We start from the raw sequence: 24,261 nt of genomic DNA on the forward strand, positions 1-24,261 counted from the left end.
GAGGTATTGTGGAACAGGGGGAGAGCGGACGTAATTAGGGATCACTTCATGAATCTTACATCAAAGCTTTAATAGTTGTTACTCGATGCGAAGCAAGCCAAGTGTTCACTCCATTATTTCATTCGGTTGCGTCCATATCAACGATGGACGAGAACGAGAGCAAACCTCCTCTAGATGGATTTCAGAAGATGGCGTTGTCCATGTGGATAGTCTTCTGCATCTTCGGTTTTACGTGGTTCATATCCAAGGTAATTGCGGGTCGTCATAGGATGCGGATGAACTTCGATAACATCGAACAGCAGCTGCTGAAGTTGCAAAAGTCCATCGAAGAGCAGGAGGCCAAAGATAAGAATAAAGCATTAACATACAAAGAAGCCGAAGCCGAAGCGGAAGAGATACAGCAGGAGGTGAATGAGCCCGACAAGAAAACCGATTAAGCCATTGCGCACTTTCATTGTCGTCCTATCGATCTAGCAACATGTAGTGCTTTTTAGTAAATGTGTGTATTTTTGTTGCCACGGGAGAGGAAGGCAATAGTCAGTAAGTAGAAGTTAGACATGAGACCGCAAAAAGTTTCGGTCGACGTGTGGAAAATGGTATTCTGGACTCTATCCTATCTCGCCCTCGCCTTCGTGGCCTGGGTCTTTCTGAAGCTGGTGAACGCCTGCTTCTGGTTACCCAAACATCTCAAGAACCAAGAGCGAACCGAAGCCGAACAATTGCTGCAAAACCAAGAAGCGCAATCGGATGGTGCTACAACCGAAATTGGAGAAGAAGCAGAAGGTGGCGACGACAAGAAAACCGTCTAGTGTTTGTTCAATAATTACTTAAAATTTAAAACAATCTTACTGTAACATCATTATCAAATGTGGCCAACTTCGCTACTCTACAAATGTATTTAATTTTTATTCCTCCATTTAATGGATTATTTTCTATTATATTACTATGCACTGTGCAGTTGAATAATTTAAAGAAACCTGTTTGTATTTATTAAATAAAATTTATTTGAAAGTAAAATAGATGATGATTTAATTTGTTATTGCATTCGAACTTATTATATGTATGGGTTAGTATGGGTTGTGAAAGAGTGGAGCATTAAGGGTGATTTTTGTTTGCTCTCGCGCCTTCCGAAAGCTCTCACCAGATGTCTCCACCTTGGCCAGTCGATGGAAGCTTTCCCCATTTATTATGGTGGTCCTGGAAGGACCGGCCGCTGGCGAGCCGTTCTCCCTGAAATCCCTGTAAATCCCTATGGGAAGTGAAGGTTTTCATCCAAAGTAAGAGTGCGTTTTCAGTGTGTGTGCACATGGACATGGCGAGATGATAGATCCAAAAGCGCCCTTTAAGGGATGACAATGGTGCTGTGATCCCTTGATTCACAGTCAAGGAAGAATTAAATGTATCGGATTGAGCTACAGTGAGGAACAACCATTTCGCCCGAACAGCACGCATTGATGTAAGTGGCGGAGAGCCGGTGGGGCCCTTCTGCCTAATTATAGATTTAATGTATATTTGGTATTAATGTCTATTTATAGATTCGGCTCTCCTTATTTTCGTGTGGCCGGTCTCTTCATATTTGTCCGTCAATTATTTAGCATGGGAACTGTAGCACATGCAAATGGGAATCAATTGTTGCAACCCAGGTGCTCTTTTCAATTTATTTCCCAATTGAAAATCGTTGATAATTCGTCTCTCAGCAACCCTCAAGGTTGTGTCCTCAAGAAGTTGACATTGGCGAAACTGCTTCTGCTGTTTATTTCTTTTTTCTGTTTGCGTTTTAAAACATGTTCGTGTATTATCATATCGAGAATTGATCGAAGAATACTTAATTACAATGGGATTTCTTGTATTAAATTGTCGCACTATCATATTCAAGGCTTCTCGAATCCTCTTCGTTTTCTTTTGCAATTGATGCTAATGTCAATTTGCACGGCCTTCCCTGATTGCTGCAGCATAATAAATAACATGATTGCATCTAATATTTTCAATTGGATAACGTAATTTTATGATCAAGTAGTCAGTCATCTTATATACAGTTGTTTATTAAGATTATATAAATTGTATCTAAGAGAAACTAACTGTACAAAATCAAATTCAATAACCCAAATACTTGCATAAGATTGTGAAAGAGATATTGTATTTCTGTATGCAATTACGCGTGGAAAGGTGTCAGATATTACGTGATTGAGGCTTGAAACTTACCATTTGCGACGCCGCAAAATCATTCATCTTATATTGTTAATTAAAGAAGATATACAGACAAAATTAGAAATGATGCATTAGATTTCTATTAAAATGTAATATTTTTAGATTTCAGGTTGTTTATGAAATACTACCATTGACGTAGAGATGATCAGAAAATTTTGTGAACAAAATGAATTAAATCGTAATTTAAATTCTGTTGGAGCATCTGATATATACATCCTTCTGGATTGTTTATCTTTAAGTTCTTGGGTGTAGGTCAGTCCCTAAGTTAAATATTTACTCGGAGTTGTATAGTCTTGGATAAGACGAGGTCGGTCCGTGTCTTGAATTAAGTATGAAATTGTAAGTTACAAGCAAGGGGGACGTGTCTTTCTTCAGAAATGTTTCCCCTGCAAGAAATTGCATTTATGCATCTCCAGGGATCCTCTCTGAACGATCGTCAAAGCTCGGATCTCCACCAAATGCATCTACTAATAAATTTTAGAGCCGACAAACAATTCTCCAAGGATTCATTTACCCGTGAACAATTCGGATATATATATATTAAATCCATTATCTTGCTTTCTGAAGCATTCTCCACAGAATACACTCCAGATCCTTAATTAACAAACTACTTGCGCCAAGAACAATACCTTTCTTTTCTTTGTATCATTTAGATACCTACAGTTAGATTATTTTTATAACGTTATTTATTTTGTACTGAAATGTCTATAATGATGTTATTTTTTTTAACTATTCCTTTACATTTCTTTTGATATTGTATTCAGCGTGCAGAGGGACTCAGAAACGTGCGTGTTCGTTTCAAAATTAACCGCAAACGGCGACAGGAAGAACGACTTCCTCTTATCCATTAATCGCATCCTATGTGTCCGACGGGAATATACATTTTCATTTTGGACGATGCACAAAGAAGTCGATGAAAAAGACTTATTTCAATTCTCACAAAAGACAAAACGCAAAAAGCTTTGCAAATAATTGAAGACAATTTCTTTGGAATTTGATGATAGCATTATATGTTTGTTTATCGTGTTATTTTTGTTGTTTTTTTTTTGTTATACATTAATACGATACTTCCGCTTTCAATTTCCTCATTACGATGAACAATGCGATTAAACGATAATTTGTTACATCAACAGCTGTGTACATCCAACGTGGAATTCATGTACGCTTTAACGTTCAATCCTTGAACAAATCATTAACGATATGAATGCTGGTATATTCTTTGTACCATCAATGATCAGTGTAAACAAAACTGACAAGGTTGATGTATTTTAAACTTAAAACTTGTACATCTAATTTCGAAGTGAAAAACCAATTGATCCTATACAAATTATTATCGTTTACTACGAAGATTTGTTGAAAACGAATCGTTGGAACTGAAGTAATTCTTGAATGATAAACAAAAATGTTCTTTCGACTATTCGTTTGAAAATCGTTTAAGTATGTATTGAAACAGAAAATCCTTCTCTTCCCTGTTCCAATTTCCCCTTGTGGTCATGACACACTATTTATTATTGGCTCTGATCCCATCTGACTTTACATAACGCGGCTTTAGTAAACCAAGTCGGTTCAGTAACTTACGAACGCTCATTAAATTCGAACCGCTTCGATCTTTCGATAGAGATGAGCCATGTGCTTCATCTGTAGGTAATCTATCTCCTAGAAAATCAAGCAAACAAACAAACAAACAACATTCTTTACTCTGCATCCAACCCTATCTACGCGAAAGTAAGTCAGAAATCCGTCTTACGCTGAAAAGCAAACGAAGCAGTCAATAGGCAGTGTGTATGTTAATCACCGTGCGTTAACGAGTTTATGATTATATAGGCGTTTAATTAAGCCCATTAATTGCGCCGCTCCGGTATCGATTTTGAATTGAAATTGCTCGTTATTTGCGCGCCGCTTCGTTGCATGCACCCCGCCGTCAGATTCGATTAACCCCTTCAGCTCGAAGGGTTGGAAAAGCGAGTAAAGTTTGTTGCATACCATGCAAAAAGTTTAACACGTAATCTTTCAGATTTACCTGCATATCGATACCAGAATCGGCAGATATTGGTTTAGGCGATGGAAGTCTGACCGGCGCCCTTTTGGAAATGAACCGAGTCTTGTACCTTTTGGTCATAGCCAAAGTCGGAGGTAGTCTTTTAGATCAGATGCAATAGTGCAGGTAATTTCCTGTCCGTAAATACCGCTACATTATTTTTTATGTTACTCCCCCCCCAAAAGTAAACAAACAAATATTTGCTGAAACGCGTCAATTCGAGTGCATTTCGCGTTACTTTTATCATTAATCAAACGCAAATCTTTTAATCCTGATTTATCACTTTCACGTCCTGCTGTCAGTGTTTATTATATGTACATATGTTTTATTTTTTCGTGTGTGTATATCTTCGATCATTGCATTTCAAACATTGTTATTGTTCATATGGCTTGTATATATTATTCAGAGCGCGGTAGTAGTGTGCCAGGAAATGGTTTTGTCTTGGCGCCGAACTATTTATATACGAATGTACTATATAACGCGCATTCAAATTGAATCCAGGAAACCATACTCGGGGTGCATCATTTCCGCCCCTCCAGCAAACATCAAACTGTCCGTTACATTTCAGTCTGCAAAACTTTTCAACATCATTGTTATTGATATATTAATAACCACTATACCGAAAATAATTTATTGTCATTTACAAAAGTACTAAATTTAAATATCTTCTTAAGTGTACAATGCAGTTATTTATTATGTTAATGTTCTAACTGTGAACGCTGATATATTAATTGGTTTTGCCGCCTGCTTGAGTAGATAAAAATTAAGTCGGGCAGCTGATTCCTCCGGGTGTGTCTGTTAGAGAGTGCGTCCACCTATCTTCTCCTTCTCCTCACCAATCTCTGCCCATGAGGCGAGTGAGTTCATCCGTTGCAGCTAGCAACAAAAGAAGCCAGCTGATGATCAGACCAGACTCGTCTGGCAAGTCCGAAGGCACTATTTAAAAAATAACAGAAGTAACACCGAAACATAATTTGGGACACTTCGTATCTTCTCTAAATGCTCTACAATCAATTTACCTATTAATTGAACATCTGCTACATCGAGTCAAACAAAACTAATAGTAACTTAATCACTTAAGTTATTAAGTCTTTAATTAGATATTAAATTCTTTTAAATACCAATTGATACATTTTTAATTTGTAAAATGTGAGTTACTTTATAAACTATATCATGCTTTTTTTTATTACTATAGTTTAAAGTTAATGAAAAGATATTTTTGTTGTAACAATAGGAAAAATCTGCACTTATTAAACTATGTGCCATCATGAATTCTTTGAGTATGACTCATTTTAAATGCAATAAAGTGAACTACCTCGACGCTTAGTCATTAATCCTGAAAAGGACTAAGACTAACTTTAGACTAAATCCAGAATGAAAACAACTAATAATCATATTTTTCTAAGGAAATATCTACTTTTACACAATTCCAATGAATTTTTACTGTACACTCGCGTTAATTCATCCTCATATGACAATGTGCATTATATGCAAGAACAGGTTTCTTAAACGACTGGTTTCTTTATACTTTACGATTTTTCTGTGTCTTAATGAATTCTAAAGTGCGTGTTCTTAAATATTTGTTGTGCTATGATGATGTTTAAATGTCTTCTGAGAAAGAGCTCTGGCTAAGAAAATGTAGATTGAGTTACAGATTTTCCCATCTTATCAATTCCTTAGAAACTTGTCTGTGGAATTTCGCACGGTTCCGCTTGCCAAAAATTCCGATGGGATGAGTAGGATTAGAGTCTAAATTAGTTTTTCGTCTTTCCAGAATGGCTTTATTATCGTTATTAATAATAATAGTATTATTATCGTAAATGCTCGTATTTACTACTAAGGGAGAGATCCGTAGTTTGGGTGGGTTTGGGAATGGAGGATGAAGTGAGATAGGGCTTTCACTCCATCGGACGGAGAAGAGTGCGCATGCTATTTGTTGTGTCGTGCCCAGAGCCGAGAGAGGCTCGCAGGTCGTTGTTTCGTTCAGTCAGTGTGTGGTGTTCTGCTGCCTCCTGCTGAGAACAGAGGCGATCGTTCGCGACTTTCCTGCAAACGCATTTAGAAACGAACCACGTTTACGCGAAGACAATAATGATGTGCAGAGTGGGACAGTAGAATCCTGAACTTTCTGAAGTGCTACTACTATCTAGTAGTACCTTTGATCTGGTGCGTTTGGTAGGAGGAGTTCCGAAGAAAGATACAGTGGACAACGATGACTTTTCACTCGAAATGCAACAGGAGCAAGATCTCTTTGCACAGCCTAGAAGCAGGCGGCAACATGAAGCCGGCCTGGTATGTTAAAATGTACGTAAAGCCAAATTCATTGTTATTGCAGTACATGCAGACTAAGTATACACATAATATCTGCAACTTAAACTTTGGTCCCTGTTCCCTTATCGTGATTGCATTAATCCATTACCATTTAGCATTAACATTACGCCGACTTGTGTACTCAATTTATTCAAATACTTCATATAAGGAATCGCATTTGTTCGCAACTCTCCAGTATTAGTAAATAAAAGCATTGGAAATGTAAGTAAACTTAATTTATAATATTGAATATTTAGAGTTTTTTTTTACATCGAAGTGTTACAATATGAATGAATTATCTTAATGATGTGAAATCGTTTAAAATTCATCAATTCATGTCTAGAAAAGCTGTTTTATGCAGATAATCTGAATGACATTATGAACTTTACCTCATAATATCCAAACAATTACCATAGAAACAATAATAACTAAAATTAATAATTTGATGATTCAAAAAGTTAATTAAATTATGAACTTTACCTCATAATATTCAAATAATTACCATAGTAACAGCAATAACAAAAAAAACAATTTATTAAAATTGATTACAAACAAATATCAGTTCTCTTTGGAAAATAATTGAAGATCGAATATGAAGTCAGTCATTTACATTAACAAGAAACCAACAAGTGAAGTCATTGTATTGGGATAAAAACATAATAATGAATTATAAATAGAATGTGTTCATTGTTTCTGTCATACCAATTACATGCCAATACTTAAGATGATGATGTTTAATAGTAGTATACGTTTCACAATTTTATAGTTGTTATCAATTGCTATTTTTCTATACGAATTGCATTTAATGACATTATTAAATCAAACAGCATCACGTTATTTCGTTACTAAGCATATTTTTTTTTACAAAGTGATTTTATTTGAAATCAACCTACGTACTTTGATCCAATTTAACATCTATTGTATTCCACATATGAAAGCAACTGTGATCCGATTGTTTCTTAAGTCGATTATGTAGAGTGGGAACAAGCCCTGAGACATTTTTAAAAGAACTTTCGCTGGGATTACAACTACATTTATTTAGTTTGTGGTTTAGTACAAAGTCTATATGATAATACCATTTCCGTTGCAATGCATATTGATAATCTAAACATAGTTTAATCTTCTTAAATAGTTGACAATAAAATACTGTAACGAGAAAACGTAATTAGATTATGATTAAGTTTTTAATCTTATGCACAATAAAATTGCAGGCTGTACTCGACTAGACTAGTTGCATAACAGACATTTTTCTCACTGCATTGCTAATAACTGTAATTTATCGAATACATTTACATGCGAAATTTTGTTGTGATTATACCTTTGGTAAATAGTTCGTTTTATATATATTTTCATCTTTATTGCTTCAAACGAAAATCTAACTTTTATTATTTAACATAAATCCGTATATTCAATTCGCAAAGTGATTTATCTCGATAAACTAGAAGTTTCCATTCCAGCAATTTCATAACTTTAGACATTCCCATGTTACGGCTCTGTTATTGTGTGTCTTTTCCCTCTTTCGTTTTACTGCATCATAGAACAATGTGTTGGGGGGATGGTGTAATAAAATGGATATTTCAGAGGCCTTGCGAAACGGCTTCTTCGGGAAAGCCTCCAATGGCTGGCACTGATTTGCCGTTCGAAGGTTTCCTCCTGATCTATACGTTTCTGTGCAATTTTTCTCCGTAGCTCCGCTATCGATTTAACAATAATACGCGTATAAGAAAGACGCAGCGCAATAAAATATAACTCGCAGTCAGCATTAAATTCAATTGGGAAAGTTGTTCTTCGTCCATCCATTCCTTTCCTTCTTCAAACGTGACTCATTCCCTTTCTTCTTCATCCTTCTTTTTTGTTATATACTTCCAGCCGTTGCTTAATTTTCATTACAATCAATTAACAACAACAAAGCCCGTCTCAAGTTCAGCTCGTTTTATTTTTTGTTTACCATCAATTTTGTAATTGCCATTGAACTAATAGCAACAAATTGCAAAATGCACTCTTACAATTAACATGTTTTGTTGTTGTCTGTATTCCAATTAACTAATAGTTTCTAATTATTGAAAAACTGCAAATCTAACATAATAGATTTTTCCTTAATTGAAACAAAAATTAGAAAAATCGATTTTGTTATATTAACGAAATTATAAACAAGGGAAATCCCAATTTCTCACGCAATTTACTTGCAGAAAATATAAATACTGCGAGTATTTTTAGCTTGGATTTTCGGAAATCAAACGTACACGTCCATTTACTTTGTAGATTTTGTGCAGATTTCTAGCAGGTCTTTCTATGTATTTGTTATATAAGGCGAACAAATTGTTGTTGTTTTGCTACGCGAGTCGAAAACTTTCTACAAACGCGTTCTTCATTTATGTATTTATTTATTCGTTCGTTTGTAACGAGCACTTTCTCCGCTCTTTTATTTTCGTATTAATCAACGTGCAAATGCGCAACTTCATATACGGCATTCAATTTGTATTTTTAATCAATTTCGTATGGCGATGCCATCAGATTAGTAATTAAACTTCTTGGGCTCTGCCATCTCTCTGCGTCAACATTCAAACATTTTCATAGCGTGTTACATGCATACATACATTCGATAAATGGGCTTTGCAATTTGCATTTTAATGATTTCCAATTGCAATATTCATCAGTTAATCTAACATAGATGCTTTGCATCCATTACGATTTCAAAATAATTCAGTTTAATGCGCGTGACGTCCAAAATTCATAAACGCATTCGCATTAAATCTAATATCTTTATTGCTGCTGTTCTCCTCGTTTAATCAACATGCATATTTTGATAGTGTTTCCATGGCAATTGTATCTTGTTGTTAAGCTACACAATGCATCGTAATATGTTCGATTTGTGGATGTATCAACGAATTCGATTCAATAATACTAATGTGAAACATCTTGTCTTCAATTAACGCTGCTAATTACCAACATTGGCACATGATGTTAATTATGAGTTATCATTTTCAAGTGGAATTATGTGTTTAATGAAGAATGATTTGTAATTTATTCGTAATACGATTTATGAGTTTTACTTTTTTTATAAAGATGTTTCTACACCATTTGGTAATTGCTGTATCGAATCAGGCAGCGACAGTTACTTCAATATTGCTATGGCAACGGATCGTATAATATGTACGCATAATACTACGTTTCGAGAGTGTGCGAATATCTTCAGGAATCTCAATGGTCTTTCGTTATAAATCGATGATTTTTTAAAGCGTCTACAAAATCTGTGTATTTAGATTTATCTTTAACAATTCATGAAGTTGTCTTGATTGTATGCTAAGAATTTCTTTTTACTATTGTAGGATTAGAGACATGATTTAATTAACTATAATACAAAATTATTACAAATTAAGTACTTAGTGTAGTAATTGGTAATGCTATAAATATTTGTGATTATGATAAATGATTGGTTTTAGTTGTTATTGTAAATGGATTTGTTAACGTAAAAAAGGACGAAGAAAGAAATGAATATAAAACCTAACTCGTGTGGAAATTGGATATCTATATATTTTTTTTTAATAAACTCCCATCGGAGCAAATTCATTAGTAACTGACGGCGTGTGGAGTTAATAAAGTGGAGCGACGCAATTATATTAATGAATTGATCCTATTTGAAAACGGTAACGGATATATCGCAAAACGCGAAGAGGAGATGGTCAATGTCGGCGCTGATGAGATTACATGAATAAGTTGATTCTATCTCGGTTAGATAATTGACTTTTGGTGTGTGTGTGTGTGTGAATATATATAAATGTGTATAGAGGAAGGACAGCTGTATGAATGGTGACGATGTGATGTATGTGGAGTAATAATAAGTTCCCTACGAAGAGGAGGAGTGCCCGTATTTTCTTGGCACTGATCGAGCATTTAAAATTAGTTTTGTGCAGAGGAGGGCATTTGTCGCGACGAAGTGCATTCAACGTTCCAAATGGTATTCGTCGATGAAGAAAGAATTCCTTTCTTGATTGTCGCGGTCTACTGGGTGTGTGTATGATTCAAAATGTGGACACACCTTTTAATAGCATCAATACTTTGTCTGCATTCGAATATGCATATGCTAATATTCATTTTCTTTTCTTTTTTTGGGGGTGATCCTCTTCATTTCTCTCTTTTTACAGGCCTAGAGAGGCGTCCGATGAGGGACTGACGGACGGCAGCAAGGTGAGGTGTCCGGCGGCCGTCTCCCGCCTCCGGGTGGAGAAGATCGACGGCGGCCTGATGGTGGCGGGCGTCGTCGTCACAGCCAGCTGCCAGATCATCTTACCGATCTTCGGTTTCCTTTTCCTACTCATCGGTTGCGTTCTAACAGGTAAACAATATATAATACATCACCTTCTTTACGATCTACCTTTTGAAAGTGCACCATCTGCACATTCGCGTGTCCACGATTCACAAAGTTATTTAGTGCAAGCTAGACACGCTGGAGGAAGTGAAACCAGTTCTGGAAATAACCAGGCCAACATATATCAATTTGCTTTACTTGCTGCAGCTGAAACAAATAGAACCTTCATCCCATTATTGATAATAATTCACAAACAAACTACCCCATTACAATACTCAATTAACAATTCATATTACCAAAGAAAACACCATTAGCTTTCAAGTAAACAAATGTATACCAATTCATATTATTTTGAATTCTCAATTTTAACATTGTCAAATTAACAACTTTTTTTTTTGTTACATTTTCATAAATTATCGATGCGGTTTTCTCAACTTGAAATTTTCCATTAGAAACCAAAACTTTTGCTGAACAAATTTGTGGTTTGCCGCAATTTCTTCCAATAAAAAAAATTGTTTTGTAAATAACTTTGTTGCTTATGAAAACACGCCAATCGACGAAAACTTAATAACCGCAAATTGATTTCCTGAAAGTAGTAATCAACAATAAGCGCATTCTTCTGCGTTATATTTACTATGTTATGACTATTTTCGTAGCAATACACCGTCTGGATCTGTTCCAACTCTCTGGCTATATTCAAAGCAGACATTTGTACTGCTAGTACTTTATTAGCTCTCTTTCATTCTCATTTTGCAGTTGGAATGACATTTGAACCATCGTCTTTTCCCTTTGGTTCTATCAACCTACTACACATTGCTTTATTAAGACACATTGCTTTATCAAAGAGCTTTGAACTTTTCTATGCACTCAAACGCTTTAACTCTTTCTATTATATATTATAATTATTTCCCATGAATATTCAGCGACTTAATTAAGTAGAGACACACACTTTCTTTGTCCACTTTCCTCAGATTATTAACATTACTGACTAAAATAAAATTTCATTCAGCTTTCTGAAATTAATTATAGAATTTGTCTTATTAAACTTTTCGTAGAAATAACAAGATTTCATTATAATCAACACAAAGTATTTTTATTACTTCTTCTCGAATTTCTATACGATCCGAGCAAATTGATGAGATAATTAATACCCAACGGCTTATACAGAAAAAATAAGTGCGATACATATGTATGTTGCCGCTCCAATTGCGGCTATAATTTCCTTCTTAACGATCCTTCGTCGACTGGACCAAATGTACGTTCCGAAGATAAATAAGCGTAATTCCGTGCGAAACAAGAACATACTCGCTGCAAGTGTTTCAATTAAAACTTAATGTAAACGGACGCTGCGCTGCAATTTACATGAAATCGGATCCGACAGTTTAATGTTAATCCTCTTTCTCTTTTTGTTCCTTTTCCTCCTGCACCAATGCACACCATCCCCGTGAACTTTGAATGTAAAATAGACTTCGTGCGTGCACTTGCACACATGCGATATTATTATAGTCTGTTAGTTTTAACAGCGTTGTTTTTTTCTTATCGAAACTATTAATTATATGGTATGGTCGTTGAACCATTCTCTTTATATCTCTCTTTCTCTTCAAATGCTATATTTCGCTGTTATCAATTTATCAAAGCTGTACACGTTTTCTTGTCATTTTTCTTCCTTTCCCGTCATTTCCACTTGGTTGCTTTCTCTTTTGTCGGCCACCCCTCCACTCCCGCCTACTCTCTATTCAACAGTTAACACTTGGGGTCACACAAGTTCTCTTTGTGTCGCTCGAGAAAGTCAACTGGTTACGAAGCTATTCATCGTCGTTTCAAAAGACACATGCACTTTAGCGATCACAACCATTTTGTATATGAAACTCCTCTGAATTTGAAATCTGTTCATTACAAATACGCCCATTTGTTACCATCAATCATCCAATGGGATGTGTAATGAAATAATGATTTTTTTTTAATGAAATATCGAATTTCGTTACAGCGATTTCATAATTGCTTTAAAAAACTAAATGAAACCAGACCGATTTGAAGAAGAAGAAAAAACAACAATTACTAATGTTTTAGAGTAACTTATCGATCGTTAAAAGTATCATCATTCTGATGAAAATCTCGATTGATTTTCTCTATTGAAATAGAAACAATTACTCATCTTTATTTTCGTTTCGTTCTAATGATTCGATTAAATAAAGTTGTTATTAATTGGCTTTTATCTCTATTATCTTCGGATAAAGGGTAATTTGTTGTTGGTTACTACCGTTGTCAAAATGGTATGAAAAGTATTTATCGGTTCGATTTATAGAATGTGGGTGAGAATACAAAAAGAAGTTAAAATATATACATATATCCTTCATCGAGTTGTAAAGTCTTTGAACTTGTGGGCGTTCGTAACTGTTCCGCGTTTTGAATTGCATTGTTTGGTATTGGTGTCATGCAATAAAGATTGCTGTTGCACTCAAATCAGTTTGATCGAGTCTTGTATTTAATACATGTGTATACATGACCCAGTGCATTTACTTGGGGCACGCCTAGTTGTCATGGGAAAAGCAAAACTGATGGATTTGTTTCTTTTTTTTTGTTGTTTGCAGCTGCTTCGTATCGGGGACCGGGTGAGAACGAGTTACCAGATCACTATGCAGAAAGGATCGCATTTACGGGCAACTCGAGGATCCTGGGGCCGGCCTGCATCGTGGTCGGTTTCATCATGCTCTTCGCCGGAGTCGTCCTCTACATCCTGACGAGGAGGGCGAGACAAAGGGAACAGACCGTCGGATTCCATTGTCCGCTGCACGGCGACTTCTATCCACTAAGCCCTGTGACCAGCTCAAAAACAGTCGGTAAGCATCGTGAACAACGTGACCGCTGGATTCTATCGATCGAAACAGTTGCGCAATCCGGAGGCGGCGGCACGTGCCGTCTAGATTTTTAGCGAGAGAAGAAGAAAACAAAAAGAATTTCAATTACGCGAGAAATGCAAATAAACGGTATTTACATAAAATCGATAATGCGTAATGCACTAAGGAAACTTCCTTGCAACGTAATTGTTGGATCCAACTTACGTAATTATTAGATCATTCCTCTGCAATTTGTTAAGAGAGCATTGTTCCCTCCTAATGCTTTTCCATCACCTCAACCAGAACAACGCAGGTGTTTACTGTTCACACCGAGAACAACAAGAAATCCTTTTGTTATCTCCGGGATGGTAGCGGGTTTCCGGTTCGAAATAAGCGCATTGTATTTGCTCGAGTTCTGAGTCAACACCGAATCCACCGAAGGTTTGACGACCTCAAACGCGTAACAACAATAAAGCCCAGGATCGTTGCATATCAAACGCTAGATTATTTCCGTAATTTGCGGTGCACGATTACGATTTTAGTTAGCATTTTCTTCATTGTTCGTTCAGAAGGAAGTCGAAAAGCGCGCATGCAATTGACTCGTTTTGTTTTTACTTGCGAATTGCGAACGTTCACTCGCGTCGAGGTGAACAAAAAAAAACTTAAGAATTATTGCGCTCAGATTTCAATCAAATTTCCAATTAACGCCTCTCGTAGAAGAAACGATCGGAATTCGATTTGAATGCATCATGATTTATCCTCCAGATTTTTTCCTCCTTCTGCCACCGTTCCGCATACTTTGCACGCGCGCCTTACTAATAATAGTCCTTCCATTAACTAACCTGTCCCAAGATGTATAATAGTTTCAAGGCGATATTGCTAATCCGGCGCTGCATTCCGATACGAAATAATAGCGTTCGGATTTCTTCATTTCACTTTGTTTAACGAACTATTGCAACTCTCCCAGAAAGGTTAAAAATCTCTGTTTTTTTTTAATCTTTATCGTTTCTATTTTGTATAAATGGGAATTGCACCGTTTCCAATTAAGTTTTCAATTAAAAAATTAACCACAACGAATCTCCGCAACCGTATTAAGCAACCAGTTGAAAGTTTCAACGAGTCAATTTATGAGTGAGCATTGTGGAATCGAAGTTGTATGTTACCCATTGAATTGCCGATGGAAAATGCGTGTATGCCTTTATATGGATCGAACATAACGGCGGATCGCTTATTTTATTTGCTTCTCGGGTGCTCGTTTCTCTTTGCTTTACAGAAGCGAAGAATGTTGTCGAGTCGCGGAAAGAGAGAAGAGATTAATAATGTCTCTTCGAGAAAACGGAACGTAACAGTTTCCATTGTGGAGTGAAAACTGCAATTTCCCATCGCTCCAATACGTGAAACAAATAACAAAATTTAGTTATCTATTTAGTTTAGAGTTGATCAAGTTTATTCTAATTATTGTTGCTTTGCGTTATTTATTTACGGTTATTAATGCCGAGAGATAAATATTTAACATATTAATTTATTTAAATCGTCTGCTATTCCGTTAGAAAATCGTTTTTCTTCTTGTTGGGAATAACGTGTATTTGTGGAATCCGTTGTAATGGGGGTAATATGATGAAGAGGCTTTGCGCATTATCGATTTTAATCCACTTGAATACCGCAACGTTTATAAATTGGTTTATATGCTAATTGGGTATTACACCATATTGTTGATGTTGCGGAAACCCCGCGCGCAAAGGTCAGTGCATAACTATTGTTTTACATTGTTGTTTTTTCGTCACCAGCTGCCATAGAGAATGGGAATAAGAGTTCGCTGTTCTGCTGGACGCGGCGAAGAGGACCCGGAGCCATCGCCGTCGGCCCTCCGCAGTGTCCGCACAGTCAGGTGTCCAGCACCAGGAGCTCTTTGGCCAGTTCACCTCACAGCCAGTGTCCCACGCCGCTGCCTTTCCTCGTCAATTCCGTTTCATTTGGGTAAGAATCTTATTATTAATGAACCAAAATAATCCTTAACGTCACGTGACGAACGATATTCCTCACGTTTATCCAAGAAGCTCAATAAATTCAACGATTGCTGTCACAAACATCTACAAGACATGAACTTTGCAATTGAAAACATATATAAACAGAACCAAATACAGTGAAACCTCGCATAACGAGAACAGAAGTCCCGGATTGCTACATCATTTTTAAAACTTGTGTACACATATTATGTGTATTTTTGAATATATTTCAGTATACCGAAATTTTGTAACGGATTAAACTCGTTAAGCGAGGTTCCACTGTACTATAATTAGTTATATTTGACTAATCAAGAAAAAAAAAACTATTTGAAACTAAAACATTACAAAATTATGTTATAATACCTCCGTATTACAGTCTACAGACTACATAAAAGAAAACATTGCGCAATGATTAATACATAACACAAGTACTATTTATTATTCAAATACTGGATTATAAGATATTTATGAATACTATTTCGAGCGCGTTGTAACCGCTAATTATTATAATAACAAATAAACGATTACTTTTCAATGAAGATATTATCATCAACTAGTTAATAATTTACAATGTTTATGAATTATTTTATTACATAATTGAAATAAGAGAGACATAAATTATTTTGTTTTTTTTTAGCATCTAGACAATGTAGCTTTTGTTAACTTACAAAAAAAATCAATATGGTTTCACTAATTAACAATAATTTAAGTTTAAATAAATGATGTGCTAACACGTATAATTCAAGTACGTTTCTTATATAAGAACAAAAACAATGAATCTCGCTAATTGCTCATCCATAAAATTATATTACCGAGTTTGCAGTAAACGTTAGATACTAGACAATGTTTTGTTAAAAATCAAGGTGATCTGTGTTTTTCTTCAATAATGTAGGAGGATACGTTTNNNNTTTCGTTTTCTATATAGAACAAGATCATCATCATCATCAACATAAATTGACATCCAAATGTATATTATAATTTATTTTTTCTTAAATTTTATGTTAAATTTGCTTATAGAAATAAGTAAAAATGAGTAAAACTAAAAAAATTGAGAAATGAGTTTTGTCATAAATTATGTTACTATTTTTATGAGATTTAATCAATTATATTACCGAGTTTGCGGTAAACGTTAGATACTAGACAATGTTTTGTTTAAAAAAAAACAAAATCAAGGTGATCTGTGTTTTTCTTCAATAATGTAGGAGGATACGTTTTTTTATTTGTTTATGATTAGCGAAAAACCATGGTAATTTTCGTTTTCTATATAGAACAAGATCATCATCATCATCAACATAAATTGACATCCAAATGTATATTATAATTTATTTTTTCTTCTTGTTGCAATAATAACAGACTCTGATCTAAATTTAAAATCGATCCCCAGAGGAACATCTGGTTTTCGTGTATGGTGTTTATAAGGCGGGAAAACTAAAAATAAAGAAATAAGTCATTTTAAATAACAGACGGATAAAATAGACTTTAAAATTACGTGTAAAGAACTGAACTTTATTTCTACAGTTTTATTTCGTCGCGTACATGCCAATGTCCAATTACCATCGACTGTAGTAAACGCAAAGGTCAACGGCCCCGCGGACCGCACTCAATCCAATTAGACTTTCTTTATGTTTATTCACAAGATTTAATTGCTTTTAAACGCAATTACGAATCGATTTTGATTTAATTAGTAATAAAACGAAAGGAGCAACAACGGAGAATAAATAAATACAGAAAGACAATCACGTTTGCAATTGGAGTATTTATTTAATCGATGCTGTTAACATTGTTTCTTTTATTCGTAATTATTTAATTTCGCTTTGTGTACGTAAACGCTTCTGTATTTAATTTTGTTCATTTGAATAGAATCATACCAGCAATTTGTGGGCTATTTCCAGGTCTCCGTAATTGTATCATTAATGAGGGTAAAAAAAATCTAATTCGGTCCTCGTCCTCCCGCATCGATCACAGACCACCGGGGGCGGATAGATGTACGTGTATGACGCAATCCTCATCAACCGTGACGCAATGTGCCTCGTTATGAAATGCTCTTGAAGAGAGCACAGAAATAGACCGACAACAATCGCGCGAATAATAGCGTCCGTCAAGTTGTTGTATAACATTCGTTTGCGAGAACATTTAAATGCTGCTTTTTCCCAGAAGATTTCCATCCATCATATATTTTTTTAAAATTTTGATACACTTAATCCGCCTTTGGGCAATAACCAACCTGGGAGAATTCAAATTGCTCTCCGGTTAATTATATTATTTTTTTTTAATTTTACGTTACAGTTATTAAGATTATTGCTTAAGCCAGTTCACCTAGTTAATCCGCTAATGATCGAGCGGGCGGCGCGTGAGAATTTGAACGATGGAGATGGATAATACTAATAACGTGACTTGTAATCATATGAGTTTAAGTAGTATCACCTTCGAGTCGATCGTGCCAGGTTGCTTGCGTTACGTATTAATTACTTTTTTCTCTCTGAATTTATTTACATCTCCGCATGAGTAGCTTTTTCTCTGTCCACATTGATTAATTCATTAAATGCAGCGCCTGCTAATGTATATGTTTTAGCTAGGTAATTGTTCACAACATCGCGCGAGGCATTAGCAAACACATAAATCGTGTATTTGTGGGGTGGTTTATTTCGAGGATTTACGAAAAAAAACAGCTATTTTCATTGATAAATATTTTACTTTCTGTTTTTCGTTCGAAAGCATCCGTTAAATATTTCAATTACAATTCGTGCCCGAAATAGAATTTCGACGTTACGTTACGTGAATAAGTGATAATTGCAGTTTCGAAAACGCAATTAATTATCGCTCCATCCCAATGTAGCTGCAATTATCCGCTGCATTCTAATGATAATTCGTGATTGATGATCAGCCAAGTCTATAATTCGGTTATAATCATTGAATTAGTTCAATTCCAATATTATTAACGTTTGTAATTACTCGACTTACGCAAGAGCACTTTTAGCTGAAGACTCTCAATTTTATCTAATTTTTCCTACATATTATTTTATGTTCAATTTGCTTATAGAAATAAATAAAAATGAGTAAAACTAAAAAAATTGAGAAATGAGTTTTGTCAGAAATTATGTTACTATTTTTATGAGATTTAATCAATGTAATTAAAAGGGTGTGTACTATTTATACATTCGCTAATTTCTCTATTATTAGTGAATCCCTCGAGATCTTGTGCTTGTATAACGCGAAGAAATTAATAACGGATAATAGCGACGTTACATCACTTTTATTCGTTTCTCTTTATTGGTTTTTGTTTGTATAATGTCCTGACCTAAAGAGATTGCACCGGGTTTACCGTTAAATTTAGCGTCGCGCCGCACAAAAGAGATTGAAGATTGGCAGTTGTGACCTTCCAAAAACAACAATTCCACATACAAAGAAAAAAAATCTCTCGCATTGTTTGCGCCGGACGTTTCCTCCGTTTTGCTCGTGCATAATTAACGGCAGCTTATTTTCGGAGGAATTCTAAGGGAAATGGAGAGAGCAAATAGCCGCAGGATAATCGCTTATTCATAAGGGAGTCGTTACGTTTTTAGTTTATATAAATTCAATAGAAAGGTGGAGAGGTCGATGAAATATTGAGAGCGTCACACGTAAATGGATAATTGAGTTGGTGTGATTGTTTAGTGCGGTGGGTTGGTTGGAAAAGGGATCGAGGGGGCTGTTGTTTGTTGCTGAGCAATTAGACACGTCGGTTCTCGCGTTGGCGGTCTGCGGAAATGCCGATCCTCCTCTGCACAACATAATTCCTTCATTTGCATTCATCGCGGCTAATGTCGACTATACAGCCGTTTTGCATACATGCATCAACTGCGAATTCCCGTGTGTTTCATAACCTTCCCAACATTAGAATTTAAATACGAAGCAACAGAACAAAAAAAACAAGTTTATTCTTCCTAAGAGAATCATTTATTCAAACATAGATATTTCAAAGAACTGCATTTTAATATGATTTACCTGCATTTTCTTCAATTTTTTGATTAACCAACGTGACTTCAAAATAAACATCTGTTGATCCCTCTGCTTATTTATGATCGCCTGTGAGGACGCCCGCTCCTCTGTTTATGTTGTGCTATATTTATAAGCCGTTGCGTAACTCTAACGGATGGTAATGGAAGATATGATGATACATTGTCGGATGGCAGAATCCGAAGAAACTTTGGTCCGCTAATAATTTGCGTTTATTTTGGAAGAGAGACATCAAACGATTTTTGAGATGATTCGCAGATTTTATTGCCGAACCTCGGGGAAAATATGCTGGCGGAAAGAGTTTAGCAGTCGTAATTTCTGTTACCATTAGAGAAACACACGCATATAGACGGACGGTAAAAAGCTGTTCCTAATGTAATGGTCATAAATTTGTTGACGTAAGCCATTCCGTTCGGCTACACGACTCTTTAAATTTAGACGCCGATTATTTTGATTATTTATCATGCGACACGAAGGAATTTCTTGTATAAATAGACAAGGAGGAGTAGTGGACCCGGTTAAGATACTTGAGGTACGCCGTTCGATGATTACATATACGCAATTCATATTCGTTATTCGACTGTTTAAACGCTCTCCAATGTGATGATGATGAAGATTAAAATAAGAAAACTCGAAGCTTCATTCTTATCATTTAACAATGTTATAATAATTATTTATCAATTCCATTGCTTGATTGAAACTTATAGAAAATGTATGAAACAAACTATTGATTAAAAGTATAACAGGTTTAATGAACTTAGTAATTCTATATATATAATTTTTTTTATATTTCATTATATGTTTTTAAAATGATTTAATTGTTTCTTTTTGCTTCAAAATTTTATAATTATATTTGCAATTAGTAATTCAATGACATGACAATTTCAATCAGAAATTGATGCAAATCACGTATATTATAATAAAATACGTTCGTCCTCCAATTATGCAAAATACATCATCATCTGATGAAATAAACATGTAGACTGAATTGGAAACAATGCAGCGTATTCTTGAAGCCTTTGATCTCGTATAATCTCTTGAGCATCCTTCTCGGAAGATCCATCTATTTCCGTCCAAACATCAAAGGTTGTCAACCTCTTAATAATCCTCATACACCCATGTATTTACCTCTTTCTTGATGTTCTTATTTTATAACTCTCTTTTTTACTTGTTTCAGTGGCATGGTACCATCGGTAGCGCAGCTATCGCCAGATCAAACGTTCGGCTCAATCAGGTCTTTGGCTGTTAGCAGAGAGGTGGCGAGTTTCCCCCTTTCCAGGACGCCGACGCCGCCCCCGACTGCCTACGAGAGGTAATTAGCCTTCGCTCGAAAGCCCAAAAATAGTTGTAACAGACACACACGAAAACAAAAAAACAATAGTTGGCAAGCGACGGTGGATGGAGTTAATTAATCGTTAATGCGTTTCGCATGTACGCGACAATATTCATTATGGGAATTAATGAAAATCGTTTTTCCATGTTATATGTCCCAAGATGTAATAACAACAGCGAGCGCCGTTTCCGAAAGCTTAATTAACTATTGGATTTAGTTTTCCCAAGTGCATTAGAAACGGCTATTCATAGATTAATTTCATTAAGTACCGTTATGTAATCGTTATCTTTAAAGGTTTTAACTACTACTTCTATGAATTCAATTAAAGATACAACTATTGCACTTATTCAACAACAAAATAATTAATTTTCTTATTATAGCAATAATTACATTTTTTTTAAATGGACTTTTAACTTTATATAAACTTACACGCAATTACTTAACTTGATTGTTCATCAAGTTTCTATTACTCAATTATTTTGAAAAAGATCATTTTATGGATACTTCACGCATTCACCGGTATGCTAAGACCTTTCTTTTGAAGTATTCTTAATCTCTTTGAACCAACAGCTATTGCATTGTACGAGAGGTTCGAGCTCGGTTTATTGGGGATTTCCTCATTTCGCTAAACGTAAACATCTAGTTTACAATCCTCCGGTAGTGCGTCGGAATTGGTACTCGAATCCGTTCTCCTTTTTACGATCCATAAAATATAATTTATTGGACATTTAAAAAGCCGGGGCAGTAAAATGCTGGCTGCAGAGGCCTCCCGAGTTTTTTTTTTCGAAACATCTGCTTTCGCCATCCGAATCTATGGAAACAAGCATAATATAAACGTTCTACAAATCGAAGATCTGCCAAAGGACACTTCGCTTTATTTATTCCTACTTAATTAGCACACTTTTCTACTCTCACTGGGTCATGATCGCGGCGCGGCTTTGTTTACTGCACACAAAACCAGGAGAGAAAAGGAGGCAAGCCAGGCATCATTAGCGGCGGAGTCGTCCCGCCAAGGATCTCTCCGGGCGACGGTGGTCTATATTTAGCGCAACTAATTTAAACCGAATCACACAATAAGATACTTGATGATGTACTGCTCTTTAGTAAATCTGAAAAGTAGTCGCCATAAGAAACTGTTCAATGATCTATAACGAGAAGAGAAACTAATTGATTTCCTATTGTTGTTTGCAGTTTAGTAAATCGAAATCTAGTCCAGGTTCCGGACGAGGAGAAGCTGTTCAGTCCGGACAAAGAAGAAGCAATCATTAATACTAGGAGCGGCGGCGGAGGCCCGAGGAAGTCCGTCTCGATCGTTCTACCCACGGAAATCACAGGATGATGATAAAGATGAAGAGATGCGCGCATATTCAAAGAGCACGCTCTGCACGGTTACTGAAGTCTCAAAGAGTGGAAGAAACGAAATCACGGCAACTATATAAAACCAGGACCAAAACTAATTTTGTGTGCATCGACGAGGCGCAGTAGCATAGAAGATAAAAAGAACAATCATTAGTGCAAGGAGAGAAACAAAAAAAAATTGGAAGTTTAAATTTGTTAATTAGGGACTTAATTAATTTGACGGAAACATCACGCGCGCGGCGTTGTTCGATTTAAGGGATTTTCTTTGATTTTTTATTCAAAAATCATTTTCCGATTCTTTTTGTTTATTACCGTCGATCATTTGACGGGACACGAGGTGAGATATTCGTTTCCGCGTTGGGAGAAGAGAAGAGTGGTTGTGATCGAATGATATTTTAGATTTATTGTTAGGATTTTATTATTACTTTGTTTCTTTTCATTTAGAAGACTGATCTTAGGAGTTCTCCCATGCACACCTACCTATACACATCTTACCAGATATATACATTAACACATTCACAGAACCAAACGTCGTTCGAACATAATTTAGAAAAATACACCAAAAATGAAAGAAAGGACGTTCATGCTATTGAAGGAACTTATATCTCCCTCGAACTAATGATATTATCTAACAACAATAACAACTAATTTCGCGATTACACGCCGAGCTTTACAAATTATTTTATTTATTAATTTATTTTGCATCATATGCAAACGATTTTGTTCTTATATATATATAAATATATACAAAAACAAAAATAATAATTATTATTATATTATTTTAAACACATTGGTTTGTGTTATGTGATACATACGAATATATTATATTATTTGATTCTATTATACATTTACTCGGAAAAGACGAGAGGATAATTTTGTTTTTTTAAATTTTTGGCGCTCGTATTTTCATCTTTCGTTGCATATTTCTGTTTTAATTTAGGTTTTTTTTTGTAGTGGACAGTGCCAAAACAAATACGCAGACATAATAATTAACTCGAATGGAATTTTTCAAAGCTGTTTTTTTTCTTCTCAATATTTCTATCATTGTTCACTTTCGTTTTCGCAGACGACTAAATTATTTTCTTATTTTATTTTCAAGTGATATATTTAAAACAAAAACGATGCATCCTTAAATGATAGTTTATATGGAATATATTATATATGTTGAGGCTGATTATCGAATAAGGTAGATTCTAGGGTAATTCCGTTTGTTTTTCTTTTCTTTCTAGTTTATATAATAATTCATGTAAAACCACTTTAATTTTGTTCTTATTTTAACTACTCTACATAGGATATTGTATGATAGGACTATAAGTTTCTTTCTTTATTTCGTTTGACGATGAACCTTAAGTGGAAGCAACAAAATCAGTGAACAGTGATGTTTCTGTGAAATAAAAATAAACAGAAAACTACTATTCACTTTGCTCAGAATTTCTATATATATAATATTATCATAAATATATATATATGTATAGTGGTTGCTATGAACTCTCAATTGTTCTTTATGTATACATACATGTTTATTAAATAAATAGATATCTCTATATATAAAATCCTCTTTGATTTGTAATTCGATTATTGTGTTAATCTTTTATTTTTTATTATTATGGTTTCTGGATTGAAGATGAGGTAAGTAAGGATTAAAAAAAAAAGATACGTAACGATTGAAAGTGATTCCTGTTCATTGAAGCTGTATTAATGTTGTTTTCGATATTCCTTTACATGCGAAATTGATAGCTATGGGAAAGATCAGATTTTGATGTATTTCAAGATCGTAATTCAACATGCAAAATACACTGGAAATACAAAGATGTTATTTTTTATTCGATATAAAAAAAATTGTTAAATTCACCACATATAAGGAA

At 35.1% G+C, this 24,261-nt stretch overlaps 3 protein-coding genes across 5 annotated transcripts; all 3 read left to right on the forward strand.

The window, feature by feature from the left end:
* Positions 1-133: 133 nt before the first annotated feature.
* LOC108559370 lies at positions 134-461 on the forward strand. Its single transcript, XM_017916627.1, has one exon. It carries the CDS (start codon positions 144-146, stop codon positions 435-437), a length of 294 nt encoding a protein of 97 aa, XP_017772116.1. The 5' UTR covers positions 134-143; the 3' UTR covers positions 438-461.
* An 80-nt stretch (positions 462-541) lies between these two features.
* On the forward strand, positions 542-954 carry LOC108559371. The gene has a single exon (XM_017916628.1). The coding sequence runs from the start codon at positions 558-560 to the stop codon at positions 807-809; it is 252 nt and encodes an 83-aa protein (XP_017772117.1). The 5' UTR covers positions 542-557; the 3' UTR covers positions 810-954.
* Positions 955-1,151: 197 nt separating this feature from the next.
* On the forward strand, positions 1,152-22,945 carry LOC108559361. Of its 3 annotated transcripts, none has more exons than XM_017916616.1 (6): positions 1,152-1,456; positions 10,702-10,892; positions 13,457-13,705; positions 15,490-15,679; positions 20,882-21,016; positions 22,229-22,945. In XM_017916616.1, coding segments are annotated over exons 1-6 (915 nt in total). In that variant the 5' UTR covers positions 1,152-1,454; the 3' UTR covers positions 22,377-22,945. The 3 variants fall into 3 exon arrangements, with proteins under 3 accessions (XP_017772105.1, XP_017772103.1, XP_017772104.1); XM_017916614.1 differs by lacking the exon at positions 1,152-1,456 and adding an exon at positions 6,198-6,550; XM_017916615.1 differs by lacking the exon at positions 1,152-1,456 and adding an exon at positions 6,198-6,538.
* The last annotated feature ends 1,316 nt before the right edge of the window (positions 22,946-24,261 follow it).

Source organism: Nicrophorus vespilloides, unplaced genomic scaffold, assembly GCF_001412225.1.
Source record: "Nicrophorus vespilloides isolate i.1.1-1 unplaced genomic scaffold, Nicve_v1.0, whole genome shotgun sequence".
NCBI classification, from domain to species: Eukaryota; Metazoa; Arthropoda; class Insecta; order Coleoptera; family Silphidae; genus Nicrophorus; species Nicrophorus vespilloides.